Source organism: Chaetodon auriga, chromosome 22 (assembly GCF_051107435.1).
Source record: "Chaetodon auriga isolate fChaAug3 chromosome 22, fChaAug3.hap1, whole genome shotgun sequence".
In the NCBI taxonomy this organism is placed as follows: domain Eukaryota; kingdom Metazoa; phylum Chordata; class Actinopteri; order Chaetodontiformes; family Chaetodontidae; genus Chaetodon; species Chaetodon auriga.
Genome location: NC_135095.1, coordinates 13,110,463 through 13,126,967, shown reverse-complemented (window position 1 = coordinate 13,126,967; position 16,505 = coordinate 13,110,463). Strand labels below are relative to the sequence as shown.

Genomic DNA, 16,505 nt, shown 5'->3' with positions numbered 1-16,505 from the left:
TTCCATGGCAAGACGTTATTGATGTTTCAGCCTCGCTTCTAGCATTTTCCTCTTAGCAAGTCAGTCAGAGCGTTTTACCATGGCCCCCCTGCCTCGATCTGAAGAGCAGTGTTTAAGAAGCCTTGTGAAGCCTTGACAACAGTATTTTCCACGCTCTATCGAGCACTTACGTGAGGGTGTATTACAGGTGCGGAAGAGCTGACAAGACATTGTATGAGATCATTACCAAATGACGAGGCGGTGCTGGTGTGCAATCATGCACTGATATAGAGCAGGTGTGGGCTGCAGGAAGCTGATTCCGATGGGACTGACTTAACTGGCGGACTTACGGCCACACACAAACAGCTTTGTATTGACTTGTTGTGCTCTGCCTGATTTTGAAGCTACACCACAAGCATTTACTGTATAAAAGAAAATAACTCAGACTAGACCTGTCATAGTTATTACGTAACCTCCTGTCAGAGCTGACTGCGATCATTTTGAATAATTAACTTTTTCCATTCCACCTTTTAATGGCGTCATCTCGTTGCACCCTCTTCTTCTGCTATGGTTAACTCGACTTCGGCTGTAATGAAATTAAGTAATCTAAACCACAAGTGAAGCAACAAAATATGACACAACGTTTAAGAACGAGCAAAATGTGTCCAAATCTAATTATTATCAGAATGGTACAATTTATGTTTCATCACTGCAGCAGCAGCACAGTGAATATAATGACCAACCTTGAAGGTGAGAGAACCTTTGGCCTCCCTGTGGAGGAGGAAAATACGCTTTTCTAATTTAATGTCACAAGTTTTGTGCTTGTCTCTTAACATCTTGGGACCCTGTTGGAACATGTCATCCCTTGGATTGGCATGGCTCAGTTCATCAATAAATGAATTATATTAAATAAAAAAGCATTCATTATTCATTCACCTTTCATTTCCGTTCCAAGAAATGTCTGTGGACGGAGTCAGACCAGGCCACTTGGTTATCTAAGCTGTCTGTCCACTGGCAACAGGGACTGCCACAGAGGGCCGGGGGTCAGACTCTCCTCCTACCCTTGCCCACGTTTGACCTCACACTCTGGACCACGGCTAGCTGGGATTGACTCGCCGTCCCCCTAGCAGCAAGTCTGCCTCGTCCACACCCTCCATGTCAAAAGCCATATACGTCCTGACGGAACTAACAGCTCCCATTGTATCACCTCTCCCAGCAGGTGTCTGGACACATTAAATCAGAGGAAACTAAATTGTTGTGACACCTGCAAGTGTTTGCACTCGCTGCAGAGCGATCACACCTGCTGGTGAGATTCCAGCACAATGCTAGAATAAAGAACAATACCTAAATGAGTATTACACACGGGCAAAATTTGGTACTGAGAACTGCTCACCTTGCATGTACTGTAATGAATATTGGTATAGTTTTGTGATGATTTCTTCAAAGAAATGTCTGGATAAGAGATGTAATGACTCTTAAATTTAGAGAAGACTAAACTGAGACCAAGTACTTAGTGTACTATTATTTTACATCTCTGTCAAGCAGTGGATAAAAACTGCAATCTCTAACATAAAAAAGCCTTTAGAGATCAATGGGGAATGCGGCGCAACTCCACATAGAATTAGAGTTTGTACAATAAGGTTTTATCTCACACTTTAATATCATTCACATATAATTTATTTTCAATCCCTCAGTCTTTCAAATGACTCTAGAAAATTATAAAATGCTATTCTGTTTAAAATTTGACTGTTTGTCCTCCTCTTGCTCATCTTCGTCCCTCCAGCGGTCTTTCTCTCTCTGCTAAATGCCATTTTGAACTCCGCTCAAATGACTAAACCTCCACATCGCTGTCACCTTCACACTTTCTGAGCAAACTCTCTATCCATCCACCCTTACATCAACCCTACCCCGCTGCCTCACCACACACACACACACACACACACACACACACAAACTTGGACAATGTGTATAAATAGAGATATTAGAGAGCTCCCCCTGGCCAAAATGTCCAATTAACGTCAATCTAGACGCCTACACAGGCAGACTACTGTTAGCGCTGGACTGAGTACCGGTCTCCCTGATGGCTACACACGCTGTCCAGTGTAGTGTAGTAGTGTTGTGTAGTGTAGTCTGGAATTAACAGCTCTTTCGCTGCAATACAACTCCATTAAGTCGCTCAAGAGAAGCCATCACAGGCCATCATGGGGCCACTTTTCTCTGTGTCTCTGTCAAAATATTACACATCAGATGGGCTCATCATGGCTCACTACGGATATTTTTAGCACTTCACGCCTCTAGTGTGATGAGGATAAGTTGACTTGTTAAGTCCTTTACCACATTTCCAGATATCTTTGGGAAAGTTTTATTTCAAAATTAGCAGGTGGACACTTCTGTAATTACTGCTGGTTTTTATATTGAGTGATCTTTATGCTTAATTAACACACAGCAATGTTAGCCATTTCCCCCTGTTTCCTGTCTTAAGCTAAGCTAATCTAACCAGCTGCTGGATGCAGCATACCATCATATTTAGCATACTGTAATTGGAGTGATATCAATCTTCTCATCTAACTCTCTGCAAAAAATGTGAACACGCATTTTTCATTACAGCTCACATTGTTCTTGTCTGCTTTGCTTTGAGCTTAACAATACACTTCTGGAGTATTCAGAAGGTTATAAAACGTCTTTATGAGCCGCAGCAGTGACAGTATTTTCTTAGCACACAGACAAATATTTGATCATGAACTTAAAAGACATCAGATGACAGATACAAAAAGCTGAGGATGAGATTAGCCACAGGGTTTGGTTTTCTCATACTCTGTTATATCTCTGACTTCTGTATCTCGCACTCTGTTTTACCTCCATGTGGTTCACATTGTTATCACACAATGTTTTACTTTACTATTGATTAGACTCTTTCTTACTGTCCTTACAAACGGCTTATAAATAAATAAACCATTAAAATAAGGAAGTGACACATGATTTACAGCACAGCCTTAAAACTACACTCCCCGTGCTTTATATTACGGTATACAGATGTGCTTCCTGTAGCGGACAGGCCTCCAAACCAAACAGCTGTTAGCTATTCCCAAGGTTGTCTGGGAAACGCTGCAATGGAAAATTCTTGGGAATTTCCATGTGCCAAAGGGTTGTGGGGAAGTAACACAGCACCGGGGCTGCTCCGTTACTCCCGAATGTTCTTTTCATATACAGGGGGATATGACTTTTTCTCAAGAGGAGAAACTCAAACCAAATACTAAAGCAACACTCAGAGGCCACACGCAAGCAAAGGGTCCACAAAATTTCAGTGGAGGGGGGATTTATGGGAAGCCCCTTGCCACTCAACACCCCTGTGTCCTGTGTCTTTACCTATTTCTGACTCAACGTACCTTCTCCAAACATAGACAGAGGCGTGTCTAAAAATAGCCGGGGTTGAGATGGGGGCAAAGGGGAGTGAGCGGGAGAGGAGGAGGAAGAGGAAGAGGACTGGGGGGATAATACGAGTGGGAAAGAGCAGGAATGATGGGGAAAAAAGAGCGAGAGAAAAACTGTGAGAGAGAGAGAGTGAAAGGAAATAAAGTGAGAGTGCAGAGCAAGCATTATCCATAGGCACAGATCTGTGCATGTGTGTGTAACAGATATAGCCACCAGCTGCTTGTCTCAAGGCCTCCTGAAATACCTGCTAGCAACTCCCTGGTGGCGGCGAGGTGCAAATCACAGCCAAGGAAACCCTAGACAGGCTGATCATTACCATCTGCTCATTACATTTGATTCATCCTCTTCAAACCTCCCGGTATTATCAGTGTCATACTCCAAGTTAGATTTGACACCGGAATAAAAGTTGAAGGAAAAGCTAATTTATCGGCTGCTTTTTTCATTCCTCAATTATATTAGATGAGACGTTTTAAATCTCTGCGTCTCTCCCAAAGCAAGAAACAAGATCAAGGCTCTGTGATTCAACCGAGACACAAGGCCTGGAGCTTTTTCCACTGAAAAAAAAAAACACTGAAATTGTAAATATATTGGTTAATATACATATATAAATATATATATACAGTGTGTAGGAACACTGTGATTACAGCCAGCATGATTTTTCGAGGACATAGGCACATATTCTGGTTCAAATCATCTAGAACCACAATGACACAAAGTGAGTAAAAGTGTCATTGAAGCAAGCCAACATTTAAATCACAGCTCCAGTCTGATCACAGCATTGCAGATTAAAGTCGTGATTGTCTTCTTTATATGTGCATTTTTGTATAGTTTTTACTAATGCAATCTGTCACATTTTATGACTGGAGTGCTCAGTAGCAGTGCATCCAAGCATCTGGGGTCCAGAGGATGTTTGGCCATGAAATAAGATGCGTATGGGTAGCCTCAAGTGGGAACAGAGCCATATTCGTTACAAGCCACTGGGGTGAAACAAGTGTCAAGACTGAGAAAAAGACATCATCTAAGACAAAGCGAGGCAGAGAACGAAACTACCAACAGGGAAATGACACGAATATCCTCACATGAATGGCAGATTTTCTCACTTGTTTGAATAAAAAGTGGGATAGGATGGAAATTTGGGGCAATGTGCTTATTGTATCAACACGACAATCCCATCTATTTGGTAAATATGAATCTGCAGCAAGCACGCGGTTAGCTTAGCTTAGCATAAAGAGCAAGGGAAACAGCAAGCCTGGCTCTGTCTGCAGGAAGAAAGCATATATTCCAAGAAGTCAAACTATTCCTTCAAGTGTTGTGGCCTTGTCTTCCTCTATGTCTGGATCTCATTTGTTCAGAATTCATACCTGCTGCATATTCATATGCATGTATCTTTACACTCTTCCTGCTGCCCGTGTTGCTCTGTGTTTAGATGCAGCGCCTCCTCACATTATGTCTACTGACCGCCAGAGACGAGGCTGCGAACACGAGAAGCGTGGCTCTTTAGCTGGTTGAGCATGAAATCTAGTTAGCCTTTAAAAAAAAAAAAAAGAAAGAAAGCAAGTGAGAATGGGAGAAATGGAGCAGAGGGTAACAGAAACTGAGGAAAAGGGAAGATGGAGACAAAATATGTCTTTTCAGTGACTAAAGCAAAAGCTAGAAAGAAGCATATGATCAAGTCTTGGATTGGGTGGCTGATTTCAGCACAATGCCCTGGCACGGGATGACACAACATTTGGATGTGTCTTGTGTTTTTGGCTGCAAGCGTGGTAACAGTAAACAGTAGACATGCAGAATTTATGCAGCAAAATGTCCATAAACAACAGACATATGGGATCAAGAAGGCCAAGCAGTCTGGATTTTCTCATCCTCTGTCCATCTATATCTTTTCTTTTTATTTCCCCTGATCTCTCAATGTGCTAGCTGGCGCCAAGATCTCTGGGGCACAGTCTATGACATCAGACTTTGCATTTCAGATTCGATGATGTTAATCATCCGCCTTCGGGCAACGAAGAAAAGAAGAGAGGACAGAGAGATAAAGAGATGCACAAGGAGTCGGATGGAAAAGGAGATGGACAGCGAATGAACATGACTGAAAGGGAGAGCGATGAGAAAGAGAGTGAGAAGGGATGGAGGGAGGGCCGCGAGAAAGAGAGGGGACATGAAGATCTGAAGCGGACAGATGCTGGCATGTGAGGCTGGAGATGGAGCCCAGAGATACAGTCACACTTCAAGCCATGAGACAGGGAGGTGAGAACGAAAGACAGAAAGAACACGGCAATGCCAGCGCGCACATACTGTATGCAAATTTGTTTTTTTGTCGCAAAACACTGAGTTGCTTAAGACCTTGCTCATCCACCTTTGTGGATTTCCTGAAGGAGGACACACCGGGTCCGTCTCCATCCCTGCCCTTCTAGTTTCACTGCTTGTCTCTGTAACTTTCACCTTGAGGAATCAACTTGAAGCTTGTCACTCAAAATCACCATCACACAATAGCACACGCGGAGTGAGACCAGCTGCAGTTACAACAAGGGGTGCAGTGAGAATGAGAATGAGAGGTTTCGCAGTTTAAGACACTTTTTAGCACTGAAACTTTCCTCCACAGCAAGAAATTGTCATGATTAGTTATGGCTCAGAAGGAGATGTCAAAACAGAGGCTGCGTGAGCTGAGTGTTTTCCAGTTTGATTCTGGCATCGTCTCTTCTACTAAATGAAGTTTGCCTAATTCAAGCAAAGAGCTCTTGCCAATCTTGTTGTGAATTTTAATATTGTTTTTCCTGACAAATTGCCAGTTCTACTCCGTAAGTCAACTGTGTCAGTGAAAGTGGGTCTGCAGCTCGCCAAGCCTGTGTGAATATCATGTCCACAACCCACAGATCAATCCACTTAGTGCCCATGAAATAGAGGGCGTGGGCAGGCCACTCTGCTAGTCTGACATCATTGCACTCGGCCATTAGGCTGAGTGCCATCACGGCTCACCACCTCTCTTGGGGACCGATCTTGGGCAGCATTCAAAACAAAACGCTGTAGTCCTGCCTCCCTTAGAACCATCTGGAATATCTTAAACCTGTTGATTAAGTGTGAGGTGCAGCGTCGCCCACCTACACGTTTATTTAGGAACTGTATTCCTGTGACTGAGGATATATCATGTGTTACATCTATTAATGTTGCACTGCAAATATAGAGGGTGGGAGTCAAATATAGACAGTGACACTGATACCTCGACCATATCTCAAGTTCACAACCCATCCTGCAGGGCCAGCGGAGAGTTTGCAGCTCACAGGTGGAGGCAAAAATACCCAGACTTTGGCAATAAATTAGACTGCGAAGCGTAACAGCAAGCCTGCATGTCAGAAATTAGAATATTATGGATTTAAAAGTATTAGTGCATAAACAAATAACTGAAATACTGAGTGAAAACAGATGACTCCAAAGTTAGATCTGTGTGAGAGTCTTAGAAAACACAAGTTTTTCAAGAGAAGTCTGGGCACGTTGCCCACATGGTCTCCAGAAAAATGAGAAATTCTAGTTTAAGCCCACTACCAATTGATTTCAGGGCAGCGGCTAACAGTTATTTACATCATCGATTATTCTGCCATATCATTTTCTTGATTAATCAGGTCAGTTTTTGGTCCATTAAAGAGTGAAAAACGTCCGTGGCAAGTTGCCAGAGCCCATGTGACCTTTCAATGTTGCTTGTTTACTCTGAACAGTCACAAAATGAGATGTTCAATTCACAGTCACAGAGGACAGAAAACCAACAAATATTCACACTTCAGAAGCTGGAGCCTGTGATTGTTTGGCATTTAAAAAAAATACATTTATTTATTAATATTATTTCAATTGCTGCTGTCAATCAACTCAGGAGGGGCAGTTCTCTGATAGACTCAGCATCAGCTGTCATGTTCTGCTAAATAAATAAGGTTTATCCACAAACAAATCTGTCAAACACTGATCCCTCAGACAAACTCTCAACTGTGCACTAACAGCGAATCTGCGTGTGTAGAGATGCTCCAGGAAAAGTTTGGGAAGCCCTGAGCCGCATTCAGACCTCAGTCTACCTTCCCGGGGTGATTCATTTGACAGCAAGCCACATGTCGCGCTGCGGCGAGCTGGCAACAAATGGAGAGCAGCTTTAAAGATCACGTTTCACAAGGTAAAGTTGTATCCCAAGTAATGTGCGATCATCATCACTTGGCAAGAAGGGGTCGCTTTCTGCTGCTGCTGCTGCTGCCGCTTCGAGGATAATGTTCCACCAACTGCAATTCACCCACTTTAAACGGAATATAAACCTTAGCACATTTGTATTTTAGTGCTTTAAGTGTGTGTTTTTTACGTATGTGACTATCAGAAAAGAAAACCCCAGATGTCATTTCTGCTACACCGCATATTATCCAAGACTTGGGGGAGCCAACAGGCTGTTTTGAAGCTGTACTCACATCTGAGCTGTTGGGAATTGTCCGACCGACACAGACGAAATGGTTGACAGGAGTAAAAGTAGGCAGACTGAGTAATCCATCGCTTTGCTTAATTCCCCTCAACCGGGATCCAGACAGGAAGAAGATGCACAAAACAAACGCTTCACCAATCCACAGCGCCGTGCGTACTTCTCAGCCAAACGCCTCACACCGCCATCGGTGCGCGTTTGGAAACAAATCTCATCTGGTCGCTATGTCCCCCCCACCGGCGGAGTTGAGGAGTGTGCTTTTTTTGGGTTCAGCCGTATGTGTGTGACTGTTAAGTGAGTGTCTCAAACTGCGATAGGCTATTAGAGCAGATCTACGGCGTGTGTCAAAAAATAAAAGGAGAAAAGGGGAGGGCGCAGTGAGAGCCTCAGCCTGGCCGGCAGAGCGGTGCCACTCCGCACACTGCAAAAAACATCCGAGCCGTCGTTTGGCAGAGAGGCTCTCACTGTTAAACACGTGGGGGAGTGTGTGGAGGTGGGGGGGGGTCTTTAAGTCATTTCTCCAGGATTTTAATTTGAATTAAGTGTCCTTTCCTGAACGTATATCTGTGTTCTGCTCAGGAGAGTTTAGACGATCATTTCGGTGGAAATCCTGACAAAAGTGGAGAAATTAAACAAATTAAGTCCACTGCTCCGGATTCCTCGCTCAAGAAAATTAAAAATGACACCAGATGGCATAACATGGACACTTTTGAAGTGTGGGTTACTGTGAATGACATTTTTTACAGTGTGTGTGGTTTTGTTTTGTTTTGGGTTTTTCTTTTTTTTTTTTTCTTTTGGTGTGTGTGTTCCTGACGCACAAATGGGTTTCCGGCGGGCGCCTTCTCTTCCCACCGCACACAGCAACAATTACGCACGGCTCTCTCGCCGCTGCAGGCTTATCAAGCGCCGGACACTTGGCACCAACACCGGCTCGCCACCGCTCACCACCGTGCAGCCGCCTTCCTGTCTACTGTCTGCACTTCTCAGTCAGATTAACGGACAGGTCACTGTTTATCAACCTCATGTGACCTCCAGCTAACTATCATCACAGGGAAAACAAGTCAAGAAGAATTTTCCTCAGAATACATTTTCTGTTTCTCTACAGCAACAAAGCTCTGCATCCTGCGGTTATTTCCACCCCTGAAGCATGCATTTGCCACTTCTCTAATAAATGAAGGGCTTTCTTCTACCTCCTCAGCATCCTTGATAACAAGGATATACACCACAAACCAGGTGGGATATGAGTCCGGATAAAACTTGGCTAGGTCACATGTTGCTGAAAGCCCTTTCAGGCCCTCAACATGACTGCTGTCCATGTCAGATTCAGCCAAACGTCACAAGGAAACCCCACGATTCTCATCTAATAAAGGTTCTGTTTTATTATGTATATCATTATAAGCCTTCATTTAATTTGCAGCAGCGCAGTGCATCCGCTTATGCAGAAATTTGATAATAAATTCCACTTGCTCCAAGGACTGTGGCAAACTTAATATGAAGTGACATTTCCCTTTGCTGGGCCAATCAGCAAGGTAAATACCAGAAGAATACAGTATACTGTACTTTCTAATGAGTTTTCTCTGCAAAGCCCCTTGTCAGATACAAAACTAATCTCTGACTAATTTCCTCAGAGCTCCTCACTTATTATGGAACCCTGAAGTTATTATTCCTGAGTTTAATTTGTTTGTGTTGAGGAGTGAATATGGATGTGTGCATGCATAAAAGTTCACTGTTTGCTATTGAGAGCAGACAGACAAGGCTAAGTGTTGTTCACTTGCTGCTGTATGAATGGCACAAATAGATTTACAGTGCAAATGGCCGTGCGTGCCCCACCGACTCAGGTTTCACTACAACCATAAGCTCTTACTGGACAGGGCTCGGAGGTGGAGGTGGGTTCAGTTAGGAGAGAGTGTCAGCCAGACATAAAGAGGAGACATGGTTTGCAGATGCACTAGAGCACACAGATGAACACACTTTAGTGAGGAAATTACCAGTTAATAAAAAATAAAATGCTACAAGCCACTTTTTGAAAATATTATAAATAAATATTATAAAAAAAGCAGAAGTTTTGTGGCCATGTGTTGCCACATACAATAATCCAGCAGCAATCCCTCATGCTGCTTCTGTTTTTGAACCAGGCAAGCGAATGCAACACTCTCTTAAATAGGATTATACGGGATTTTTCACAGGGATTAGTTTACTTTACAAAAGCTTCTCAAAAGCAGCAAATTCAGTTTGACTAAATACGTCCCGTTCCCATAAACGATCAGATTACAGACACCCAGTGTGGTTTTATGTAGTATTTATCCTTAAAGCAGCTATAATCAATATTCTTGTGTCAACAATGGATCAAAAGACTACGTGTAATGTTAAAGGAGGATTCTGGTAGTAACAAACCCATTGAAATTTATCACCAAATGGCTGTTCCCCCTCAGATCCATTGAGTATTTGAACATCTTTTAGCTCCCTGCTCTGATTTTACAGCCCACAACTTTATGGTTTTGGTTCACTCTCGTCAACAAAAATGCTCTGATAAAGCCTCCTTATGGAGCCTGTCAAACCACAAACAGTGGACAGACAAAGTTAGCACCCAGCGGGTGAACATAATGGATCTTTTAGAAGCTAAAGAGCCAGATATTTTCATCAGGAGGCAGTGGAGAGCAAAACGGGGATGAAAGGAGAGTAAATATTGGACTTCCGTACACCAGGTGAATGCTGATATCTGCTGGATGTATAAATAGGAAACTGATTTTTAATAGATTCGACGATCAGTAGACATCTCACATGACTTGTCATAACAGGAAAAGCAAAGATGAAATGTTTCGTGAGCAACGTCTCTGATGGTTACTGTGCCAGGCAGTGTGTTCAGGTCAACCATTACTAGTTATCTGGTCAAAAACTAGCAACACACACAATGTCTTTTGTGGGGCATGTTAGATTCAGCTTTGCGTGAAGCTTTTGGGTGTCTCAGCTATGCGGTTCACTGCTCTTGTGTCTGAACCTGTTGACCACTAAGGTACAGTTTGCTTCAGGTCATGTTTCCAGAAAAGAGCAGCAGAAGAGGTGAAGCCAAGAGTGCAGGTGTAATGGAGAGCGACAGCGGGGTTGATGTAAAGCTGGTGCTTCTCAGTGAATTAGGAATGTTTGCCTGTGTGTGTTTGCGTGTGTGTGCGCCTGTCGGGCAGCAGGTGTGGCCTCCATCACCAGCCCGCGACCCCACCCACCCGTCCAGGGAATTGCCGTCGCCTAGCAACCTCTCCACCGTCTCCACGCCGGCTCCTCACAGCCGAGCCACAAGGCTGCTGCTTTCCCAACCAGCGAGCGCACACGTGTGTGTTCACAATGAGAGCAGCACAGGGAGGACAAAACAGGAGAGACGAGCACTCAGTATAATGAAGGACAAAGTAACTGAAGCACTTTTCTCAGAAAACTGCTGTCAAAGTAAAGATGAGCTTACAAGTGGGCATTTTCAATTTAAAACATGTTTCATGACTTTTCACTTTGCACCACCCGACAAGACCACAGTCTGTAATACTGGTTGCCCTTTAAGAAACTAGAAAACCATCCTTTTTAGTGTGAACCTCACCCATTAAGCCATTAATAATCAGTTTCAACCAGCTCCCCTGAACTCTCATTTTTAACAAGAAAGCAGAGATGAAGTGCTGCCTAATAATAAGGTTTAATTTTCTCAAAATGTAGCAGCTCATTAAAGCGCATTTGCAGGGCAAAAGCTTTTGCATTTTATTCAAATGACATTGGAAATGCACCCATGGCCATTTCTCACATAATTACACTTTAAAGTAGAGAAGTCACAGAGTGTTTCTGTTCTTCTTAGCCAACTCCTACATTTGTGATTAGCTTCTGTTTTTTTGGTTAGTTGTCTTCATGCTGACATCAGTGGAAAAATGAAGGTTGTAAGCATTCGGAGAGCAGTCGAGCCTCGTGGCATGATACAATATGATGAAGCATCTGTCAAATCTGACTCCTGTCTGCAGAGTTAAACTGTCACTGTCACATCCTCTCATATTTCTCAGTATCTTGCAACACAAACAAATTGATGCATATACTGCTGAGCCTTCATGAAAGAGAGAAAAAAAACTGCATTAATGCAAAAATCCTACCTTATACTGTATTTCCCCCCTTCTCTCCCCCCACAGGCTGCGAGCACAGTTCATTTATTAATTCTTCTGGGCGAGTGTGTTACCCTGGCAACAAATTATTTCCCAGTTTAAAGTTTAATCTCCATCTCTCCCACAGAGCCTCTTCTTGGCAAAGATGACGGGACATGTGTTTTCTCTCCGTATAAGCTGACACCAGTGTGTTCTTCATTGTCAAATCCAACCGCTATGAAGAATGATGGAAGATGATGGAAAAAAACACTGTTTTTTAGGTTTAGGTGGACACAGTTTCCCTGGAGTTTAAAGGAAATTATGTTTTTTTTTTAAGGTAAAGTTGGGAAAAGTGGAAAATACCCCTATTAGCTAATCACCTGCTAACTTAAGCTTCATATTTACATGTAGACGTGAGAGTATAGATCAAAATCCCAAAACTGTGGCTCTAAGAATGAGTGAAGCTCCATATTTTTACATGCATCATGCCTGTGACTTTACAAATTGTAAGTCGCTCTTGGACATCTTTGCCTTTGACTGATCATCATCAGTAATGGCACAAAAAGCTTTTGTAGGTCACCAAAAAAAAAAAAAATCTTGCACCACAGTCTTCTCCTCGGTGACAGTCGGCATGGTTGTGCCTTGTTGACTCAGTGAAAGAGAAGTGACGGCGAATGTGTGTGATATGATGTCTCACTCGGGACAAGGGGCAGCCTCAGTCCCCTCTGTGCACTGACTGATCACATTACTATTAGGGAAAGCTATTCTGTCAGGAGGAGAAGTTATGGCCCAGCGAAGCAGGGCCTCAGGGAGAAACAGGCATCCAGTGACAGGAAGAAGGCTGCAGGGGGGATCTGAGGTGATTAGACATGAAGGGTCTTAGCTGTCTGGTTCAATTCTTTTTTACTTATAAAATCTTGGTTCCTTCCCACAAAATTAAGTTTCTTATTTCATACATATCCGTGTCGTCATTTGAAAGACACTTTAATTCTCGATGGAGTGACTGGTGGCAAGAAAACAAAATACGCCTTCGCTTTAGTCACATGTACAGCAGTAAACTGTCACATATGGAGCCTAACAGGTGGCTCTGGTCAATGTTTTATCGTATTATTTATGCTACCAAATGTAGGTCCTGTCTGGCATGTCTCCACTCTGCCCAAACTACATGATCCACAGCTTTATCTTTTGACATTAGCCTGGCTGTCCTGCACGCTTAATTCACATTTATGTTTCCAGAATCTGGCTTCGTCTCATATTAAGACACTAACATTAGTCACCGCTTAGTAATAGCACACCCCTGCCTGTGTAACATCTGGACATTTTCCAGGTGCTACTTTGGGGGCAGGAGAACAAATTTAATCCAACAAGAAAAAGCTCTGGTCATTAAATCAAAGTCCAGATGGTTTCTGCTTTCCAGCTATCTAACAGGGCTGTCTGTTATTGTATTAGGATGTCAAACAGTTTGGTACATGCAGTTTATCACCCCAGAAGAAATTAAATTTGAAAATCAGTATCCTGTATAAGACCAGAATATCTGCTACTTTTCCAGTTCAGCAGGTTAAATACGACCAACTGTTAGACTCAAGGGTCATGTCCACAACTCTGCAAGGCTGGACTTCGCCACGGCCATGCTTCGAGCTAAATGCTAATGTTAGCATGTTAACATGCTCACAGTCATAAGGCCAGCACTCTGATGTGTAGCATCTATCATGATTATGATTTTCACAATCTTAGTTCAGCGTGGTAGCATTTGCTAATTAGCGTTAAACACAAAGTTGCAGCTGAAGCTGAAGGGGATGTTTGCTTTGCAGGTATTTAGATATGAACCACTAAACCATACTGGACGGGTTTCAGGTTTCAGATGGGACTTGACATTTTGAGCAGTGTCTAAGGTTGATTAATACCTGCGGTGAAACATAGTCATAAATTGAACCTTAGTGACGGGAATCCCAGCCGCCATTCATTACTAAGACACAAACCGCAAATTTTTATTGCAACCTCGTAAGCCTTCAGCATGTGATGATGTCATACTCATTTCGAGCGGACCATCATCTTAATGGTTCACCGCACTTAATCACGCAGAAGGATATAATAATGGCTTTTCAGCAGTGTTTGGAAAATCACATCTAAAAAGTACATTTGTAGTGTGTGTTTTTATGGACAAAAGCAGAAAAGGAAGGAACAGCAGCTTCTTCATCATCATCACTGACATGTTCATTGTGCTCAGATAAGCAGCACCCTAAGCACCCCACTTCCAAGGCCTATGACATAGGCATAAAAAATCCCTGGGGGGGATTGAAGCTTGCCCCTGTGAAGGCACATCTGTGAGAAATTAAGAGGACCTCTGTTGTGGCCGTGTTATGTCACATCTGCCATGACTGGAAAAGATAAAACGCTAATAAATCCTGCAGATCGGACCTTTAAAAAATTGTTTAGCATCTCTCAAAGCTGCCCTCAAACTATAAACCTACAGCCAGCAGCTTAGCACGTAGGCTGGAAGAAACAGCTAACCTCGCTCTTGCTGCGGCTTAAAAAAAAAAAAAAAAACAGCACACAGTAAAACCTGCAATCTTACAAATTTCCTCCTAACCTAACTGGCTGCTGGCTGTAGCGTCATATTTAGCGCACAGATATCAGAGTGGCATCAAACTTTCCATCTGATTCTCAGCAAGGAAACAAATCAGTGTTTCCTCACATGTTGAACTCCTCCAACTTTTCCCAAATATGCAAAATTTCAAGAGTCAGTAATTCAGTCTCCTCACCATAATGCAACATGACTGTGAATATCTGATGAAGATGAGATGTCAAACTTTCTGAATATAGCTTGTAGCAAGACCTCAGTGCTGTTCTATATTTGAAGTGTTTTCTCTATTTAAAAGCACATTTGAGACTCACTGCTGCTTACTAAGCTCTATACAGCTATGACAGCCATTTATGGTGCGTGCAACAGGTGTCCATGCAAAGATTATAATTACACCGGGTCATCAACAATGATGAACAGTCCCAACATTAGTCATCATTACACAACAGATTCGATTTAGTCGATCACAATGCCGGAGCAGGCAGAGAGAATTATCCAAAAGAGCTGAATTGCATGGCTCTATTCAGATATGATGAAAGTGGATCCACATTGCACTCTAAGGCTTTTTTAAAGCACAGATACACACTGAGGATATTCGCAGGAGTCCGCTGGGCTTGGTTTCCTGTGTTAATGTAGAGACCCTTTAATACCCCTTCAGAGAATAAATAGGAATAAGTGATCTACTGCAAGTATCCTGTAACTGGAGGGAGGAGGGGAGGAGGGGAGGAGGGTCGAGGGAAGGGGGGGTGAGGAGATGAGGGGCTGAGGGGTGGAGGCATGAGGAGATGGCATCACTCCCTTTACTGGCAGAATTATATAAATGCTTCCACTCATACTTCAACCTAAACTTTTTAAAACCAGGTGTGTATAAAGGTGGTATACACAAGTAGAAAAATATTCAAATATTCAAAATATTAAATCTGAGCTCCCACTAAGCAACAGGTTTTCAGAAGCACCTGCACAAAATGTGTAATATCTTGGACTAAGACATTAGTCTTTCAGATGCAGGATGGTTTTAAACGTATGCAATATGATGACAAAAGAGACACATCAAAGCAATGAAAGGAGAAATGGTAAATTAATCAGAAACATAAAATTGTGACGTTGAGAGACTTTTCGCTAAAATGGATCATTATCATCCCGACTGAAGCCTCAGACAAAAAGAACAAGCTCAGAAAAAGAAACTCCATTCTGTCAGAGCAGCAGAATGTTTTTCAAGCCTTCAGATCATCACCAGGGACAAAACAATCTGAAGATACTTCATTCCGGCATGTGACAAAGTCAGAAAACAAACAACACATGTCCAGCCTTCAAAGGCCTCAGCCGCAACTCAAATGAACGATTAATTCCTCTTCATCCGTGTCATTCAATTTCATCAAGGATTTCAGCAGCTGCAACTGCACGCAGGCTCCAGGCGCACGATTCAGGTCTTTATGATTTACACAGTAAGCTTTGTGGTATGCCACATGCAAACGCTAACAGTCCACCAAAGAATTAATGTTGTAAACACCATTTTGAAATTATCCTTGTTTTCAATCAAAGATCAAGGAAAGTCTTCTTTTTAGGAATATTTGTGTGGTTGGTCAAATTTGCAAGAAATGCATGATGTTTAAGTGAATGTTTTGGGTTTTTTTCCCTACGCACTCATAATACACAAATCAGCACTGTTGGTTCAGGGCTGCCAAGGTAGAGGACCAATGACACTCAGATTTATGAGACCACTTGAAAAGTGCACGTGGTGAGGCGGATATGTACTCTGGCTGATTGTTTCTATGACTTGCCAGAGCAACAAAGAGGACGTCTTTCATTTATACTGAGTGCAGAGCTTACGATCGTATGCCTCCAGAGACAAGTGCCACTACTGTCATAATGTAGCTCAAAGAATTAAGAGGACAAGGAAGAGGGGAGACCACCCATATGTGTGTGTGTGTGTATATATATATAGTATGTATGATGCATGATGGAT

The 16,505-nt window shown here is 42.7% G+C and overlaps 1 protein-coding gene across 3 annotated transcripts in view; it reads right to left on the bottom strand.

Annotated features, from left to right (window-relative positions):
* Positions 1 to 8,199, bottom strand: part of cacna2d1a (calcium channel, voltage-dependent, alpha 2/delta subunit 1a) — an 86,890-nt gene extending 78,691 nt beyond the window's left edge. Inside the window, exon 1 of one of the 3 annotated variants that reach the window (XM_076722070.1) lies at positions 7,845 to 8,199. In XM_076722070.1, coding sequence (XP_076578185.1) covers positions 7,845 to 7,924 — 80 coding nt within the window. In that variant the 5' untranslated portion in view covers positions 7,925 to 8,199. The remainder of the gene's footprint in view (positions 1 to 7,844) is intronic. The other 2 variants (XM_076722068.1, XM_076722069.1) reach the window with 2 other exon arrangements.
* Between the last annotated feature and the right edge of the window lie 8,306 nt (positions 8,200 to 16,505).